The sequence below is a fragment of the Macrobrachium rosenbergii genome, chromosome 4 (assembly GCF_040412425.1).
Source record: "Macrobrachium rosenbergii isolate ZJJX-2024 chromosome 4, ASM4041242v1, whole genome shotgun sequence".
Taxonomy (NCBI): domain Eukaryota; kingdom Metazoa; phylum Arthropoda; class Malacostraca; order Decapoda; family Palaemonidae; genus Macrobrachium; species Macrobrachium rosenbergii.
Genome location: NC_089744.1, coordinates 55,814,247 through 55,831,840, shown reverse-complemented (window position 1 = coordinate 55,831,840; position 17,594 = coordinate 55,814,247). Strand labels below are relative to the sequence as shown.

Below are 17,594 nucleotides of genomic sequence, written 5' to 3'. Positions count from 1 at the left end.
TTTCAAATTAAGGAGATGTGGAAGCAGGAAGAAAATTCCTCAAGTTGAATGAAGGCAGAGGGGAAAATCCGGTCATTGAACCATGCGATATGATAATTGCTCATATTTACCGGAATTCACGTTAAAAACAATTGTCTCTGGTACGACTACTATGCATTCCAGAGGCCATGAAACAGCGTTTTTCGTACACAACTTTTAAACCAAAATAATGTTTTTCGTAAGCAACTTTTAAACCGGAGTATGGATTTCCATGCTACTAAAGCACTGAGTGTTTCTAACATTGTCCTAATTTATGGTAGTATACTGAATTGACAGATGTGCTTAATTAAGCCGTTTACTCCCAGAAAAAAGATCAACTTCTTGCCTTTCCTCAGACCGTTTCGAACAAGTGGTGCTTTATGACGTATCTGTGACGTAGAGCCATCCCACTTACCTAATTACTTTTAAAAATTTATATATCACCATACAATATATTAATTTGCTTTTAAAAATTTCGTATTGCCAGGATAGGTAAAATGACATTTAACCATAAGTCAAACAACCATTTGATAAGGTATAGTGGAGGATACGTTATACCGACGTCACTGATCACGTCACCACTTTTGCGGATGGTTGGGTGGTTAAGTGCAGCTTTAACCTCATTTTCTAAGTAAAAAAGTTAATGAACCACATATGGCAATGCACGGTACTTCCGAAAATTAGGACGAAGTTTGAAAAACTCTGTGCTTTAGTGGCATGGACATCCAAAAGTCGGTTTAAAAGTTGTTTACGAAAAACACCTCTGGAATGCATGGTAGGCCTCGTTAGGAGAGACTACTGAAATGCCGCAGCAACTGAGGATTTGTATAGAATGCAATGGAATATAAAATTTAGGCCAAAGGCCAGGCCCTGGGAAATTGAGAGTAAAAGGTTTTAAAGGTGTAACAGAAGGAAATCCTCGCAGCTGCACTACGAAACAATTGTTTAGCACAGGGTGCAAGGAAAGATGGAAGGAAGAGAATATGAACGGAGGTACAATAAAACTAATGAAAGGGGGGGGGCTGCACTTAAGGAACCCAAGGGACGCTGCAAAGAACCTCGAGTAATGTCTACAGTGCACCGCGTGAGCTGCATTGACGGCATTACTCCCCTACTGAGGGATATGTATTGAGCTTGAGTGGAACAGTGGCGTGGGATGCTACTGAAAATTCATTGTGCACCTAAAGTTTAAATTTCTTTCTTAACTACTTTACATTATAGTGGCAGAGAACATCGAAATTCTATTAGTAATCAAAAAGTAAATCATTATTCTCTGACAAATACTTATCAAAATGGAATGCTCATTCCTTAACACGAAGGGAAGGGTGAGCCGGGAGAATGCGCGATCCGCTCGTCACAGTTGACTGTTGCGGTGTATACATAATGTTGCTTGAAGTTTCTTTCGCCACAAAACCCACCCTCAGCCGCTTAAGCGAGCAAGCATATGCTCAACTGCTCAACGGCTGTTTGCATTGAGTTTCAAATTACTATACCCAGCCATCTTTGAGTAAAAAAAAAAAAAGTAACTAGGATAACTTTTCTCCAACCTTGGCTATACGTGTCTTCGATAACCATTACATTTATTCAACATAATAAATATATATATATATATATATATATATATATATATATATATATATATATATATATATATATATATAATAAACACAAATGACCGGAATCAAAGAAAACTATATTTTCTATAAAGGTGCTTCACTGACACTACCCTCCTCCTCAATGTTCCTTGCCCCCTCTCTCTCTCTCTCTCTCTCTCTCTCTCTCTCTCTCACCCACACAAGCAATGTTTGACGATGACTCCAACAGCGCTTACGTGACCGTAGTCTTGCTCCTCCCGGAATGCGCTTCCACCGCTGTGCGGACGCACTTGCACAGTGACTCTCTAGGCCTAATGCTTATACGAATGCAACATATTTCTAAACATCGCCTGTTTATAACTACATACGCTATTACATTAATTACCTAAATCCGCCTCATTGCATAAAAACAGAAATCAAAGCAATAAAAAACGAAGTGACTAATGATATAATAACAGAGAAAAACATTGCCAATGACGAAATGTAAAAAAGCCCACCAATAACGAGTAAAATTATCAGATGAAAAACAAGCGAGAACATGATACAGAGCGGTGAGCAATTTGTGTTTAACGTACAATCAACTAACGTGCAATCGCTAATACCTTAGCATCATATATTGAAGAGGAAACGAATGACGTACGTGAAAGGCTTCAGACAAATTATCATTATACCGTTTTAGTAATCTCGTAAGCCCTGCAGGAGTACAACTCAATACAATTCTATCACAGTATGCTCTCTGGACCGTGCAATGGGTAAGCCACTTCCTGACTGGTACACAACTATTATGTTCATTACATTGTCAAATAGAGAGAGAGGAATACAAGCAATAAAAAATGAAAGACTTTAACATGAACAAAACCATAACGAACGTCAGAGATTAAATAGAATAATAATGGTAACAAAAAACGACGCTGAAAAATAGAATGAGTTATCAAGGGTCGTAAATCAATTAGGAAGTGGATAAAAACTACATGGAACTGTGAGGTGCAAGAACTAAAACACTATTAGATCCTGAAAGAACTGAATTTTTTTTTATATTAAAGACCAGCAGTGCAAGGTCATTCAAGTGGCAGAAACATAATTAATAAAATAATTGGTACCAGCAAATTTACTTCAAGATAACTGTTATACAAAACACAGCTATTTCAGATCTAGATTCTTTTCGTTTTATTAACTGCTCTCTCTCTCTCTCTCTCTCTCTCTCTCTCTCTCTCTCTCTCTCTCTCTCTGGACCAATCCTACGAGTTTTTTACTTGTTTTTTTGTGTGAGGAACCCCATTCGCATAGACCAGGAGTAACAAAACACCACAGGCCAATTGTCTAGCAACTGAACCACTTGGTTTTGAAATTATGTAATCTTTTATAAGTAATGTGGAGATTTTAACACCTACAGCACCACAAAAATGTACTAAATACATTCAGTATTTGTTGACAGACCTTTGTCAGAGGCAAATTCCAATGGTCAACTATGTCCCATGCGCGGCACATTCAAGATGATCTCGAGGTCAATAAGCAAGAATGCATGGACTGAAATTTATATGGGAAAAAAATACTGTCTTTTGAATACACGTACTACGGCCACCCATTCCTGCATTCGCATGGATGATAAGCATGAACAGTATGCCACAGAACCAAATTAAGGCAACATTTCTTCAGTGAAATAACTTATTCATTGCTTTTCGTTCAGGAGCATAAGGAAGCTAAAGCTAAAATTAGCCGTTCCTTTAAAAAATCGGCAGGGCCTGATTACTGTAGCCCTTCTTCAAAAAATTGTAAAACTGAAATTCTTGCATTTCCTAAGATTTTTTGTCCGTACCCAGAAGTTAAGAGGTAACAAAGGAAACAGGAACCAACAGGAATTGATCAGTGCAGGTATACAAGTCTACAAGCCATCAAACGGGAAAGATCGTGGATTTATCAGACGGAAGAAAACTGATTTTCTGCTCATGAATCTATGTAAAACTATTATGAGGAGCAATGTACTCTTTCAGAAAAATAACTGCATGTCGCACGTTGCTTTGTTAGTGATAACATCAAAACTATCAAGCGTATTAGAATGCAATAGTAGACAGGGGTTCTAACACCACTGTCTTAACCAGTCTGAAAAGTATTCTTTAGATCTTTGTTTACGCAAAAAGAACATAAAAAATATACGAGATGTTACCTGAGCAAAGATCTTTTAAAAATTCGTTTGTTAAACCAAAGAGTACAAAACTTATAATTCAACGGAAACTTTTCGACAAATTAATACCCTCGCAAGGCTTTCTTTTAAAATTAAGTCTCTTTCTCTCTCTCCCCATCCTTAGTCAACGAAACTGAAAAAAATGAAATTCTTGCATTTCCTAAGGATTTTTCCAGTATCCAGAAACATTTTGCCGGCAAGTCCATATTTTGAATGCATTCTTCAGCAAATTATTTACACAACATTTGAAATATTTAACTACATTAATATAAACAGCTGAATCAAACTGCATAAAAAGGTGTTTCTATTTTGGTTTTACTTACCTCAGCAAGGAGAAGCGTTGAAGAGGGGTAAAATTTTCGAAGCTATGATAAAGCACGCCAGCCCTTCTTGTCCTGAAAAGAGAAAGAAGCCGTAAAAAAAAAGAATTCTGGCAATTTCATATGGGTCAACACACACACACACACACACACATATATATATATATATATATATATATATATATATATATATATATATATATATATTGTATATATGTGTGTGTGTGTGTGTGCTTGCGAGGTTTTCACCTGTATTTTGTATATTGTTGACGTAACAGTGGTCACGTCATCTTAAATATTTTTTAACTGATATATTGCACAAGGTTTACCCTTTATATTCATAAAAAATTCCTTTGGATTAAACTTTGCAGGACCAAGATTTCCTTTATATACAATATTATAGCACTGTCTAGAAACTTCACCTCTCTCGAATGAATGACCATCTGGGAGTGTATTCAACCCGCTGTGTTAGATTTGCTTGCAATGGCTTGTCTTGCGAACACTAATAGCTTCCATAACAATTATAACTATTAAATATAATGTTTAATTATGTATACGTTACATGAATTTAATTTGGCATCATAAATAACCAGATTCTTACTTATAAAATTACCTGGAATCAGGTGGCATACTTATTCCAAACAAACGAACGTGTACGACAACTGTAAACATTGAGTCTAGACTAGCGGTTGACCCAGACGTATTCTCCCGGCCTACTGTGATTCTGCTATAGTGTATAGTGCGGCAATAAGGTATTCGCAATGATAGGAATAAAAGTGCTAGTTCAAGTGTTACTTATATCGTTTGTAAAGAATGCCGCAGGAAAAGACTTTTACAGCTACGTAGTGAAAGACCACGAAGGCGAAGACTTTTCGCTGGAGACATACAGGGGCAAGGTGATTGACATTCCAACTGAGTACAGTAACGTAAGATTAGGGCTAGTTTAAGCAAGTTTGTGCTGGAATAACGTGAAATATAGCTTAAACTTACTGGCAGTTTTTGTTATTCTTTCGAGTTAAATACTTATTTATATAACCCACAACAGCAACCCCATGCTCAAGCTATATATTACAATACTAGAACTAAGGCCAAGAAATATACACTTAACTAACCTAACCTGTGGCACTAGGTCCTACCAGGACATCTTCCCCCCTCCCCTCCTACCCTAACCCTACAGGTGTGTTTCACTGAGGTCTTTTTTTAGGTGTTGGGATTGTAATTGGTTAAGTATGCATTAGCTTCATGCTGGAATTGCATAAAAATTATAACATCACACTTCACCCGCTGTAGAATGAACAGTGATTTTGGAAACTATAAAATAAATCACTTCATGACACTGTGGTCTATTCTACCCTATTTCTTAACCATGAATGCAAAACTATAGCAACAAGTTATATGTCCCCTAGCCAGAAATTCATTCTTTGATATTTATATGAACTTTTACTCTTTTAGTGTCTTGAATTTCCATTGTGAAATCTCCTAATGTGTTATTTTCTACCAGGTTACATTAGTTGGTAATGTCATATTTTATTTTTATTTTCATGTTCATTGCTTTTCAGTATTTTATTTTCCATTGCAGGTTACATTGGTTGTAAATGTTGCCAGTCATTGTGGATATACTGAACCAACATATCGAGCTCTGAAGAAATTACATGACATTTTAAGTAAGTAACATATTAAGTTTATGGGTGATTTTTTTTTACTTCATTTTACCATATGGAAGATGGCTGTTCATTTTATTTTTTAAGCCAACATTGCATTAATATTTCTGGCAGAGTCAACTGTGGTTTGGCTAAGAAAACCAAATTGTGAATGGGTTTTCTCTTAAAGGTATTGTTTGTTAGGTGTAGAGCAACCAGTTTGAACTGTTATAAATCAGCAGTGTATAATTTTTCTGTATTAATCTATGGAGGATGTAGTTGACAAAGATTGGCTGCTAGTTTTTTTCTTATTTTCTCTGTGGTTCAGGGAACTTGATACTAAAACCATGGTTAAATTATTGCATTCTTTGATGCAGATAGAATGCCACACTGAAGTAATTTTATATCATTGTCTAATTGTCCACACTTGTTTGACTCATGGACACTTAATAAGGCACATGACCCAGTTCCTATATGCAGAGACTGCAGGTCAGTGCTAACAGTTGTACGGTACATATATGAATGTTCAAGTTTCATTCAACAGCAAGTGGTAAGTTTTTAAATAAATCATTTAAGGAAATTTGTCAGATTCTGTATTTATAGAAATTTGAAACTATTTCAGGTTGACAGATATAATTTAAACTATTAAAGACAAATCCTTCAGACCAGCCTTAAGAGCGGAGTATTTTGATTCAGTGGTCTGGTTAAACAACTTTAATAATAATAATAGTAATACTAATAATAATAATAATAATAATAATAATAATAATAATAATAATAATAATAATAATAGTACAATTGTTTTAGTATGTCAGTTATACTCTAACATCCTCAAAATATTATTAAGAACATGCATATGGTTTACTGTACTTAATATGGATAGGGTTGTGAACAAGATCAGCCAACAGTAATTCTGACACAGTTTTGGAATCTTGAAGATAACATATGCTTAAGTGCCTTTTGAATAAATGCATATCTGCTTTCTTTTTTCTTGGTATACACATTCAATATTTAAGTAACCTTATACTGTACTCTAGTGGCATAGTTTAAGAGGAAAAAAGTCTAGGTGTGAAATTTTCTGTTACTTCACAGGAGTTGGTGGTAGTGAATATTTGTGACTGAATTTAATGACAAAGAATAGCAGCTTTGTTAACATTGCTAATTTATTGGGTCCATGTATAATTTTGTGTTGTAAGGTTTTACAATAAATTGTTTACACTAATGTGTTGCTCAATGTTTCTCCTGTTTTGTTAAGCTGCCCTTGTCCTTAAAATTCTGATTTATAATTTTACCCTGCTGTTCTTATTTAATTTATTTCAAAATCACATATTTTCTTCATATTTTACTTATGTATTTGCCACTGCATTTATAAACAGAATAATTGTCATTTCAATTTTTTTACAGGTTATGGAGATCATTTTTCAGTTTTAGCATTCCCTTGCAATCAGTTTGGAGAGCAAGAGCCTTTGGATATGCCAGAGATCATCAATTTTGTGACTTCAGAATATAACATAGAATTCCCCATCTTGAATAAAATAAATGTCATTGGTGAGGATGCTGACCCAGCCTTTAGGCAGCTGACAGGTATGCATTTCTTCACTTTCATAAAATGTAAATTTGCTGGAGTAGTCTTCAGAAAAAACCACCTAAATTTAAAATGATGGAAATGTTTGCTATAAAGAATTTAATATTCTGTTTTTGTATATTTAGTGATGATGTATTAATGAACTTTTGCAAGTAATTTGACAGTTGGCAAACCGTTACTCATTTCTGTTGAGTGTTGACTGATTATCAGTGTGTTGCTGTCTTTAGTTAGACTTTATAACGATGAATGTGATAGTGACTTTTAAAGGTAAAGGTATATAAGACAACTTTGTACACATTTTGACTATGCATTGCGCAGTGCTTAGCACAGCAGAAGAAAAATGAAAATATTCAGGATAACAAAATGGATGAAGAAAGATGGAAAAGTTATAAAAGGGGGAAAAATATATAAAAGATAAAAGTGGAGAAATAGTTGAACATGAAGTGATACTGAAACAAGTGGAGGAAGCATTCAGACACTCTTCCAAATGAAGAAAATGAATTTGACCTGGAGGATGTTTGTATAATAGAAGGGGGAAGACAGAGAATACAACAGCTGAAGAGGTTAAAATGGCCCTCAAAAAAAAAAAAAAAAATGGACACACTTCAGGACCAGTTCAGATGACAATTGATGGATTTGTGATAAGAAGGGATGAGGAACACTTGATAAGAAAAGCAGTATATGGTGAACTAACAAGATTAAAACCTTTTAGAAGACCTAAGAAGTCCAAGAAAAAGGGGGCAGGTAAAGACCAAGACCTGAGAGTAGTCCAGACGAAAAGGACAAAAAGGAGATTGGAGTGAACTCATTTCCCACCTTAACCTATGAAGACTGGCATAAAAATGTTTATGGTGAAGATGACATTTTTGATGCAGGATTACAAGCATTCCAAACTGTTGCAAGAATTTTTACATCTTTCAATCACGCTACGTTATTTAGACTCAAAAGATGTCACTTTGGTGAAGGAAAAATAGATATTCTTTTAAGAATATACGCAGCTATTGACCATCATGAAAAATAGATATTCTTTTAAGATTATACGCAGCTATTGACAATCACCTCTTGCAGGAAGTTACACCCTATAGTAGATACCATTTGTGTGCTTTGCACAGCTCACCGTTACTGAAAAGCATCTCTTTGATGCATGGTCTAGTGCAGTGTACTGATTGTACTTTAATATTAAACTTAGAAGGCTAGAGCTCATCCAAAGCATCAACAATGTAATTGATCACATCCTGCATTTTGAAATTCCTGTAAGCTTTGTCATTGAACAATGGGACCAAGGACTCCATTGTATGCTGCTGATAGAGGATTTGAATATAAATATGTTTCTTTGGTTGATAGGACAGTTGAGAGAGGTGAGGTTATGAGGCAAGACCAATACTTCATATGAGAGAGGAGCCTTCAGAAATTCATTCCATTTATTATCTACTTGTGATGTCCTTTGACAATCACTAAAATGTGTAATTTCTCTTATCAAAAGTGTTCACTTAAATACCAGCTAAGTCCACAATCAGTGGAATAGCAAAATAAGAATAACAATGTGTGCAAAAATTAATTATGGGAGGATACAAAAACAGTGAGAAAAATATTAATATTTAATGCATAAGTCTCAAGACAAAAGTTACTCCTGAACCTTGTAATATATAGAAAAGTGAATAACAATCACTCTTAATGTAAATAACAAAACCAACACTTCTATACGACTAAAGATAGACAACAACACACACACTTTTCAAAAATAAGGGGGTTCAAAAAGACAACACACTCACTCTTCAAAAATAAGGGGGTTCTGAAAGGCAGAGATAATCAAAAAGACCAAACAGCCTAATGAATACACTCTAAATTTTTCCTATAATGTGGCCACCGTAGCATTTCCTTATAACTCTCCTGAACACACTTCAAAATAGGGTGATGAACTTCTCTCACAGCCTACTCCATCATTGGAGTAGCAGAAGGGTAACCAGACAATTAAGGATCCAATCACAGATCCGTGGATTGATGCACCGTGATCATTTCCAAATTAAATAGTATTAATTATATTATCTGGACTCAGAGAGAACCCCTTGGCTTATACTGGGCCAGGAGTGCACCTGGATTGATGCACCAGGATCGTTTCCAAATTAAATAGGTGTTATATTACCTGGTCTCAGAGAGAACCCCTTGGATTATACTGGGCCATGAGTGCACATGGATTGTTGAAGATCCGCAATCCGAGAGGAAGATCCAAATAATAACGGCTGAATATAACTGATTTCCAAAGGTACTTGCTGTATTCCAAAAAGAAGCACTTTGCCAATGAGGCCAAGAAGATGACTGACTCCACTGGCCAAAACACTCCCATACAACACCCTGGTTGGGCAGTGATCACCAATGCACACACCCATGCAAAGGATAAAATAGTCATTAACAGGGAATATAACAAACAAATCACCAGAGAAGAGGAAAAAGAGTTATGCTGAAACTTACTAGGACTAACGTACTTATACAAAATATTGAAATATCGTAATATTACAGGAAAAATTAAAGCAACAAGCTAACACTACGAGAAAGAGTGTCTTCATAATTTCATTCCATTTGTACTATTAAAGAGCTAGTGAAACATTATCAATGGTGCAGCTCTGTTTGCCATAATCAATGGCTTTGGACTAACAGATTATACAAGGCAGCTGCTGGACAAATCCCTTCAGTGCCTTGTAATTCTCAGGAGGATAAATCAAGAGACATCTGTAGATTTTTATCTGCATTGACAAGCATTGTAAGGATGTTATAGTACTTCTTAGACTTGAATCCTTGAAAAGCATTGCAAGGATGTTATAGTACTTCTTAGGTTGAATCCTTTAGTATACTAGTCTTGTCCTTGCCTGCCTCCTATTCTTATCCTAAACCCAGATGAGTAGCAGACTCTTCATCTCATCCATGATTGGGTTGCATATCTCAGCTAATCTTGAAAACTCAAGTTGATGAAATCTGGCATGCCTTAAGAACAGTATCGCCATTAAGGCATCTCCATTAAGACTTTGGGGCATGTGCTGTTCTAATATCAGTATATATATTTTGAGTACTGTATTGGGAAAAAGAATGTTTTGTCTCTTTCCAAATTGACTGCACCACTTATTTGTTTGAAATCTCTATCAAGGCTTGCTTCATTTCCTATTAGGTGAATACAAACAACTGTAGCAACAGTGACTTCATGTGGAATGGTAGACTAAAAGTACCATTTGCAACAACTTGGGAGCTGGCCACTTAAGAAACTGTGAGTGTGGTAATATACCTGACCTCCAGCATTTAAATTATGAAGTCATATTACAGTGTTTAATTGCCTGTAAACTTAGTAGTTGTCTAGTGGAAGTATCTAAATTCAAGGTAGTTACTGATATAAAACAGTTTCCTCTTCCTTATCAACTTTTTTTGTAAGATTAACCCTCTATGGTGTTTGATGTGAAAGGAGTTCCCTTCATTGTTCTCTATCTTGTTCACTTTTTGCCTGAATTCTCATTTGGTGTAGGTCTTCATTTATGCCCTTTTCTATGATTTTCTTGCCCTTCCTGCTTGTCTTTAAAATTCTTCTTTTATATCTTATACTTTTGTGACTAACTGTTCTAAATTCCTTCTTATTACATATTCAACTGTCTCGAAGATTGAGGTGTCATTATATCTTCCATTTTCTGAATGCAATATCTCTCCCAAATATCCTCATTTGTGATATGATCTTCCCATTGCAACTCCAGCCATGAGTCATGACACTTTGAAGGCACACCTTTTCAAAATTTCCTTCATTTTATTGATCAGTGGTCATGCCTCTGCTGCATAGAAGAGTCAGTGTGTTATGTGAAACAGTAAACTTTTGCTGTGATATCTAATAGGATACTTTTATATACCAGTACAATATTCTGTCCCTTTTCACTTCATCCAGGTTGTTTCTACCTCTGTATTTTTTTTTCTGCCTTCTCCAGAGAAATGTTCTGTCTCTACTACAGCCTGCCTTTCCAACCCAAGTGCATCTCCCTCTCTTCCCAATGTATTTGTCTACATTTCAGGCATTGAAAATCTCTTACTTCATGAATATTTTGAAATCCTGACCATTTGTTGTAGAACCATCTGTTAATCTGATACAGAGAGCTCACTCTCACATCTTCCTCTCAGCCTCTACTTGGCCACTTTCCTGAGCAGTTGTTCCTTTGCTGTCTTTCCAGTAACCATAAGCTGCATTTTGCCTATCGTGATTATCAGTCTTGTCCACTCAATTCCACCTTTCCATTTGTTAAGTTCTTCTACAACAAATTTTTCAGATTCTCTTGTTTACTCTTATATGAAAGTGTAAAGATCAGTATTTCAACAATTTTAAAAGTGCTGGAAAAATAGAAATTTAAGTCTTCAGTTGTTTCAGTCAATACTTGCTATATCATACCAATTACAATGCTGACAAGACTGTTGAAACATATTTCTTGACTCATGAGGTACATCCAAAGATGTACTGTATACTGAAACTAGGTGAAAATTGCAGCAAGATGTATTAAAGAATTTTTCATTTTCTTACAGATAGAAATCCTTTGTTTTCTCATGGAACTTCAAATTAAAATTGAAATTTAGGGAATGGGGCTCAAAGGGACACTCGAAAGGACTCTTAGCATTTTCTACAGTTTACAAGGACTCTTAGCATTTTCTACAGTTTGCTGTGTTAAAATTGAAATTTAGGGAATGGGGCTCAAAGGGACACTTGAAAGGACTCTTAGCATTTTCTGCAGTTTGCTGTGCAAGGTACACTAGATGTTGACCCCACGTAGTTTAAATGTATTGATGTTAAGAGAAAGTACTAGTAAAAAATATGGGGAAAGCACACCTTCCTAACTATTTAGGATCTTTTTAATGTCTTCTAAATGACAAGAAAATTTATTAAGAAGCTGCTCAAAATTACTGGAATCAGGAAAGGTAATGGCGGATGGTTAAATAATAAATATTTATATATTTTCTTTTTGCATACATAGATGAAACTACATATTAGTTTCATCATAAAGTTTAGTTTATGTACATGTACTATTCTGGCACTAGTATCTTTCAGATTATGTAGTAGTAGGCAGGAAATTTTCACTTGTAATAGTAATTCGCAGTAATTTTCCCTTGTATGTTGATTTAAGGCATTAAGGATAGGAACTAGATACATACTGATAACCATTGTTTTTCTTCTAACTAATGTTCTCTCATCCAATAGATGAATCCTCTGTGGTACCTGACTGGAACTTCTACAAATACCTTGTTGATGAGACTGGTCATGTCATTGGTGCTTGGGGTACAGCAACAACTATAGAATCTATCTTTGATGAAATTCATTTTGCTGTGGAAAAGGCGAAAGAAAAGGGCAAATCTCAAGCACCAGCTACCGAAAAAGAACAAAAACCAGCCACTCAAGCAGGAAAAAACAAAGATGAATTATGAGCCTCAAGATTACAGCCAAGCACACAATTTGTCCTTTGTGACCTGACCACTTTTTTTGATGTAAGAGTATTTAATAGTGCTGCATATCATATGTGTAAGTTCATAAGTTTTTTCTATATTTTTATTTGGCAAACAGTGTTATAAGACCGTCATTGAATCTATAAAGACTTTGGTTTTTATATTGGTGAATGTTTTTGTTGAGTAGTAACCAGAAATATTTTTTTAAATAATTCTTGGTTTGAGACCTGCTTACTACCAGTATTACTTGGCATTTTTATACACTTATTGGATTGATGTTCAGCAGTCCAACTGCTTCAGCTCAAAATATAAAGAAAGTGAACATGTTAAATTGACAGAAAAATAATAATTTACATTCAAATGCTCGGACACCACATAAAGACTGTTCCAAAGTAGGTGAATGGAACCTTGGAGTATTGATTGGGCTAAGAGTGATTATTAGTAGAAATTATGTTACCAGGCTAGCAGATGCTGTGAGATTGTTAGGACTTCCTTGATGGCCTTCAGTAGTGTTTTAAAGATTCACATGCTGGGAAGTTTGAATTAAAGTATTAAAACTTTAAAGTTAAATAATTGGAACATGAAAAAAAAGAATCTCATGAAACCAAAGGTAATTAAATTGATTATAAAAAACTTATTTTTCCTAATTTTCTGTTGGCATTATATAGTACTGTTCACATTAGTTTTTCTTTGAGATTTTTTGTCCTTCAAAAAGATGAGAGATATGAAGTTTTACTTTTCACACATGTAATGGAATTTATTTACTTTATTAATGAGCACAAAACTTTCCGGTTACTGTATGTAGCTGTGTTTTTTAAATCTTTGGGCATTTTTTATGCTTTTATTATGATTGTCAAATGGCTTTGTATATCATGAATAAGTTCATCATTTTTCCTTTTTTTGTTCAAAAGCTACTATAAAGTCTTTCTTAAGGACAGGTGTAGTAGTGACCAAGAAAGTTAATGTATATGATCAGGATAAAGTAAATATCTTATAAAGTATAACTTTTTTGTACTTTGCAATAGAAAGGCAGTTATGTATATAAATGTGATTTCATCATTCTATTTACACAGTTAAACATTCCTAACGCAATTTTTCCTTACGTTTTCAAGTTTATATTTTGGTACGTTTTCAAGTTTATATTTTGGATAAATGCCCCCGTAATTGCAGCTATTTTATAATAACATTTATGCGGACCATTACTTAATTCCATAAATTTAACAGTGAAACTTATTAAAATGTTGAAGGGTGTTGCAGTATATTACATTTATATATGCTGAGCAGACCTAAATAATTATTTTGTATATGTATTGCTTTGTGCCACTGTTATTGAGCTAATTCAGAAACAGTCCTATGTGTCTGACATCTGAAATGAACAGATAAATGTAGTACAAACAAAACATTTTATGTGGAGAATTCAGCTTCATGTTGTGTTGTCATGTATGATGTTGTTGAATATTTTTACAGACTGACCTAACTAGATTAAAGAGGATTCTAATTTATACATTTCCCATTTTTACTGAATATAAAATTGAGCATTGGTGGTATGCTTTTATTTTTACCTTAGTTTTTCACTTCTTTCAGCCAAGTTGAAATGTTTTATTTTTGTGTGTTTTCATGTGCTAGAATGGATAAGTGAATACTGTATATGAAATTTGACAGATACATTTAATGAGTGACCCTGAGGAAATGAACTTAAGAGATCAACTGGGTCTTGTGTTGCCAGATTATTACTAATTATATAAGGGAAAAGATTTTTGTTGGCTTATTGTACTTCAAATCAAGCTACAGATTTGTCATATTTTCATGCTGAATGAATTATAATGGAAAATCTCATAAGGTTACCAATTCTTACTGACAAGGACCAAAGGTGAAGGTCAGATCTAAATGTCTATGTCGGCTACACTCATCTCAGCAGGACCAGTGGAACTAGTAAACCTATGTATTTAAATATTTTTGAAAACAATGTGACTAGGATCAATGATCAAGGTCTACCTTAATAACTGGTCTCTGTTTACAAGGAGCATCATACTGTATGGCTTATAAGAGTTATGCTATCCACTGTGTGGCCTTGCCTATTTTTGTCTTACCCTCACAATACTGAAAATTTTCTTAAACGAATTCTTTGAAAATACACTGCCACTAACTTCTCTCAGAAGCCTTGACAAAGACTATGATGACTTATACTAGCTTTAATAACATAAATAATCAAGTCCTATGAAAGGGAAGCAGAGAACTGCCCCTTACTTAGCACCACAGTCTCACTGCTATTGAAAGCCAAAAATATTGGTATTTATGAACATTTGAGGATTTTGGCTCACAATTTAATCAAGAGCCAGCTCAATTTAGTGTAAAATACCACAAACCTGGAAGTGAACATTAGGAAAATCTGTTCTCAGACATGAGGATATCATACAAGGTGAAAAAAATCTGAGGTGAATTACTCTACCAAACCATGGCTTCAAGCTGCTCTTAATTTATTGTGAGGGAAACCATTCAGAAAGTGAAATTAGAGCACAGTTCTCAGAATATAATCTTAGTACTTATCCCAGTTACAAATTTTTAATGATGGCTCAAAATCACAAAATGGAGCTGGGTGTTACATTGTATTTGAGGACAGCATGTACAGTACTGTCATTAGCATAACATCTGATACTAAATCTATATTCACCATAGTACTGACAGCTTTTATGTCAGTCATGGAGGTTGCATTCAATTCCTAGGATAAAGAATGTGGTATTCTGATAAGAAAAAGCTCTTTGGGCTAATTCAATCAGTGTAATGATTTTCATATTTTAAAGGGCCTGCGAATGGATTTTTTATCTGTGGTCGACTTATGTCTGATCATTTTGTTGGGTTCCCACCACTGAAAGTCAGAGTGAAAAGGAGTTACGGACTTCAGCACTAAGAGGGTTATTAACTCAAAATCTCCATTATGATATGATGTGACCAATATGGATATAAATTTTAAGGAAAATAACAAAAAAATGTTTTTCACCCTTCTGGTCCATGATAAAAATGGACAAACATAAAAGATTATATGTCCAGCTTTGATCATATATTCAATAAAGGTTGACGGTGGTAGTGTTAACAGTTCATACTATGAGAGAAGAAGCTGGAAAATTTATTGCATAATTGTGAGTACAGAAGGCATCAAAGAAAAGGATTGCACTATTATAGCGACTGAAGCATGAACAAACCATACATTCTTTGCGAAATCACTTATTATGGATGGACAGACAGATGAGAAATGAGCCCACCAAAAGAATAAAAGCATGGAACCTGAAAAAATGAAGAAGCCAAAAGGGATAAAAAAAAAAGTGTCAGAGTATTAAGAACAAAAAGTTGTTAGAAGAAACCACCTAAAGAAAATGTATAAAAGGCAGCTGATGAAGTATGTCGTGTGACACTGGGGAAGGGTTATAGAGAAAGGAGATGTAGTGAAGCCAAGATGCCCATAGGACGACTGAAGAGAAGGGCCTTGCCATGAAAGACACGTGAATAAAAAAATCCACAAACACTGCATAACAATTAGTTTTAACTAGAAAGCTAAAGCATGGAAAAGGAAGAATGTAGAGTTTTAACAAGAAAATTCGAGCATGGAAAACGGTAGAAGTGTAGAACACAGAGAAGAAATGTGGGAAGTTTAAAGCCAGGTGGGAAAGGCAAAGAAGAGTTGGGAGGAATAATATCAGAACCTCAACACAGCATAGAAAAGGAGAAAAGATTCAGAATAAATGGTGGCTGAGGAAAAACGGAGAATTGGAGCTGAAAAAGCAGATACTGGAAGGACTAAAGCAGTAGGGCACTTTGAATTCCTACGTTGGCATAACAGAAAAACCAATAGAGTATATCTCCTAACAAGGATGAAAGGGCCCTTGTGAAGATGAAAGAAGGGAAAGTCCCGGGCCTATCTGGAATAACAAGAGATTTAGTAAAATCTGTAGGGGTTTGGTTATCCGTGCACTTATCTTATCAGAAAATAAAAAAACCTGACAAAGGAAGAGATAAGAAAAGTGGAGAGGTAAGAGATGAAAAGGGATGCAACGTAATAATGGTACGGTAATTATAGAGGAATAAGACTGCTGGAGCTTGCTAAGGAAATGTAGGAAATGTGCTTAACGAAAAGCTGTCAAAAATCGTTAAAAACTACAATTGTCAGTTTGGCTTCATACAACTTCAAGAAAATGACCTCAAAAAGAGGAAAAGAATATATCACATAATTGAAAATCTTGAAAAATCAACAAAATTTGATTGGCATTACACAGGCAGAATGTACTGGAAAGGCTAGTCAAGCTAGATAAGTTACTTTGCCATAACACTGGATCGTGAGCGAAGGCAGTGGCAAGTGTACGGGAAGAATGAGATATGTTCGTGTCCTTAAGGGATCAGCAATAAGTCTTGTGTTGTTATCAGTGATGGATTAGGCTGCAAAAAAAGGGGGGAGGCCCAAGGGAGCTGCTATTTGCAGCTAACAGTAAAATCTGAAGAAGAGATGGTGGAAATATTTAACATGTGCAGGAGTGGGATGGAGAGGAGAGGAATGAAAATCAATACTTTATAAGTAAAGCAAGACTTTCGGTGTTTGGAAAAAAGGGAAGGAAAAAGTGCAGTCAAGAAAGTGGATATATGGCCGCTGTGGGAAAGGTGAACTCAGTATTGTGTTCCGAATATAACACATGTTGTAAGAAGAGGTGTGCAGGATAAAAAAAATATGCATAGGTTAAAGAGATTTGCAATGCACAAAATGTATTACAAGACCACAAAAGAGACAAAAGCAGAACCATGTTGTGAATGATG

The 17,594-nt window shown here is 35.1% G+C and overlaps 1 protein-coding gene across 2 annotated transcripts; it reads left to right on the top strand.

Annotated features, from left to right (window-relative positions):
- Positions 1-4,761: 4,761 nt before the first annotated feature.
- On the top strand, positions 4,762-14,337 carry LOC136834827 (glutathione peroxidase 7-like). Of its 2 annotated transcripts, XR_010851894.1 has the most exons (5): positions 4,762-5,011; positions 5,695-5,779; positions 7,160-7,339; positions 10,501-10,596; positions 12,553-14,337. XR_010851894.1 is itself a non-coding variant. In XM_067097592.1 (4 exons), exons 1-4 carry the CDS (start codon positions 4,877-4,879, stop codon positions 12,774-12,776), a joined length of 624 nt encoding a protein of 207 aa, XP_066953693.1. In that variant the 5' UTR covers positions 4,764-4,876; the 3' UTR covers positions 12,777-14,337. The 2 variants fall into 2 exon arrangements, 1 of the variants encoding a protein (XP_066953693.1); XM_067097592.1 differs by lacking the exon at positions 10,501-10,596 and having other exon boundaries at positions 4,764-5,011.
- The last annotated feature ends 3,257 nt before the right edge of the window (positions 14,338-17,594 follow it).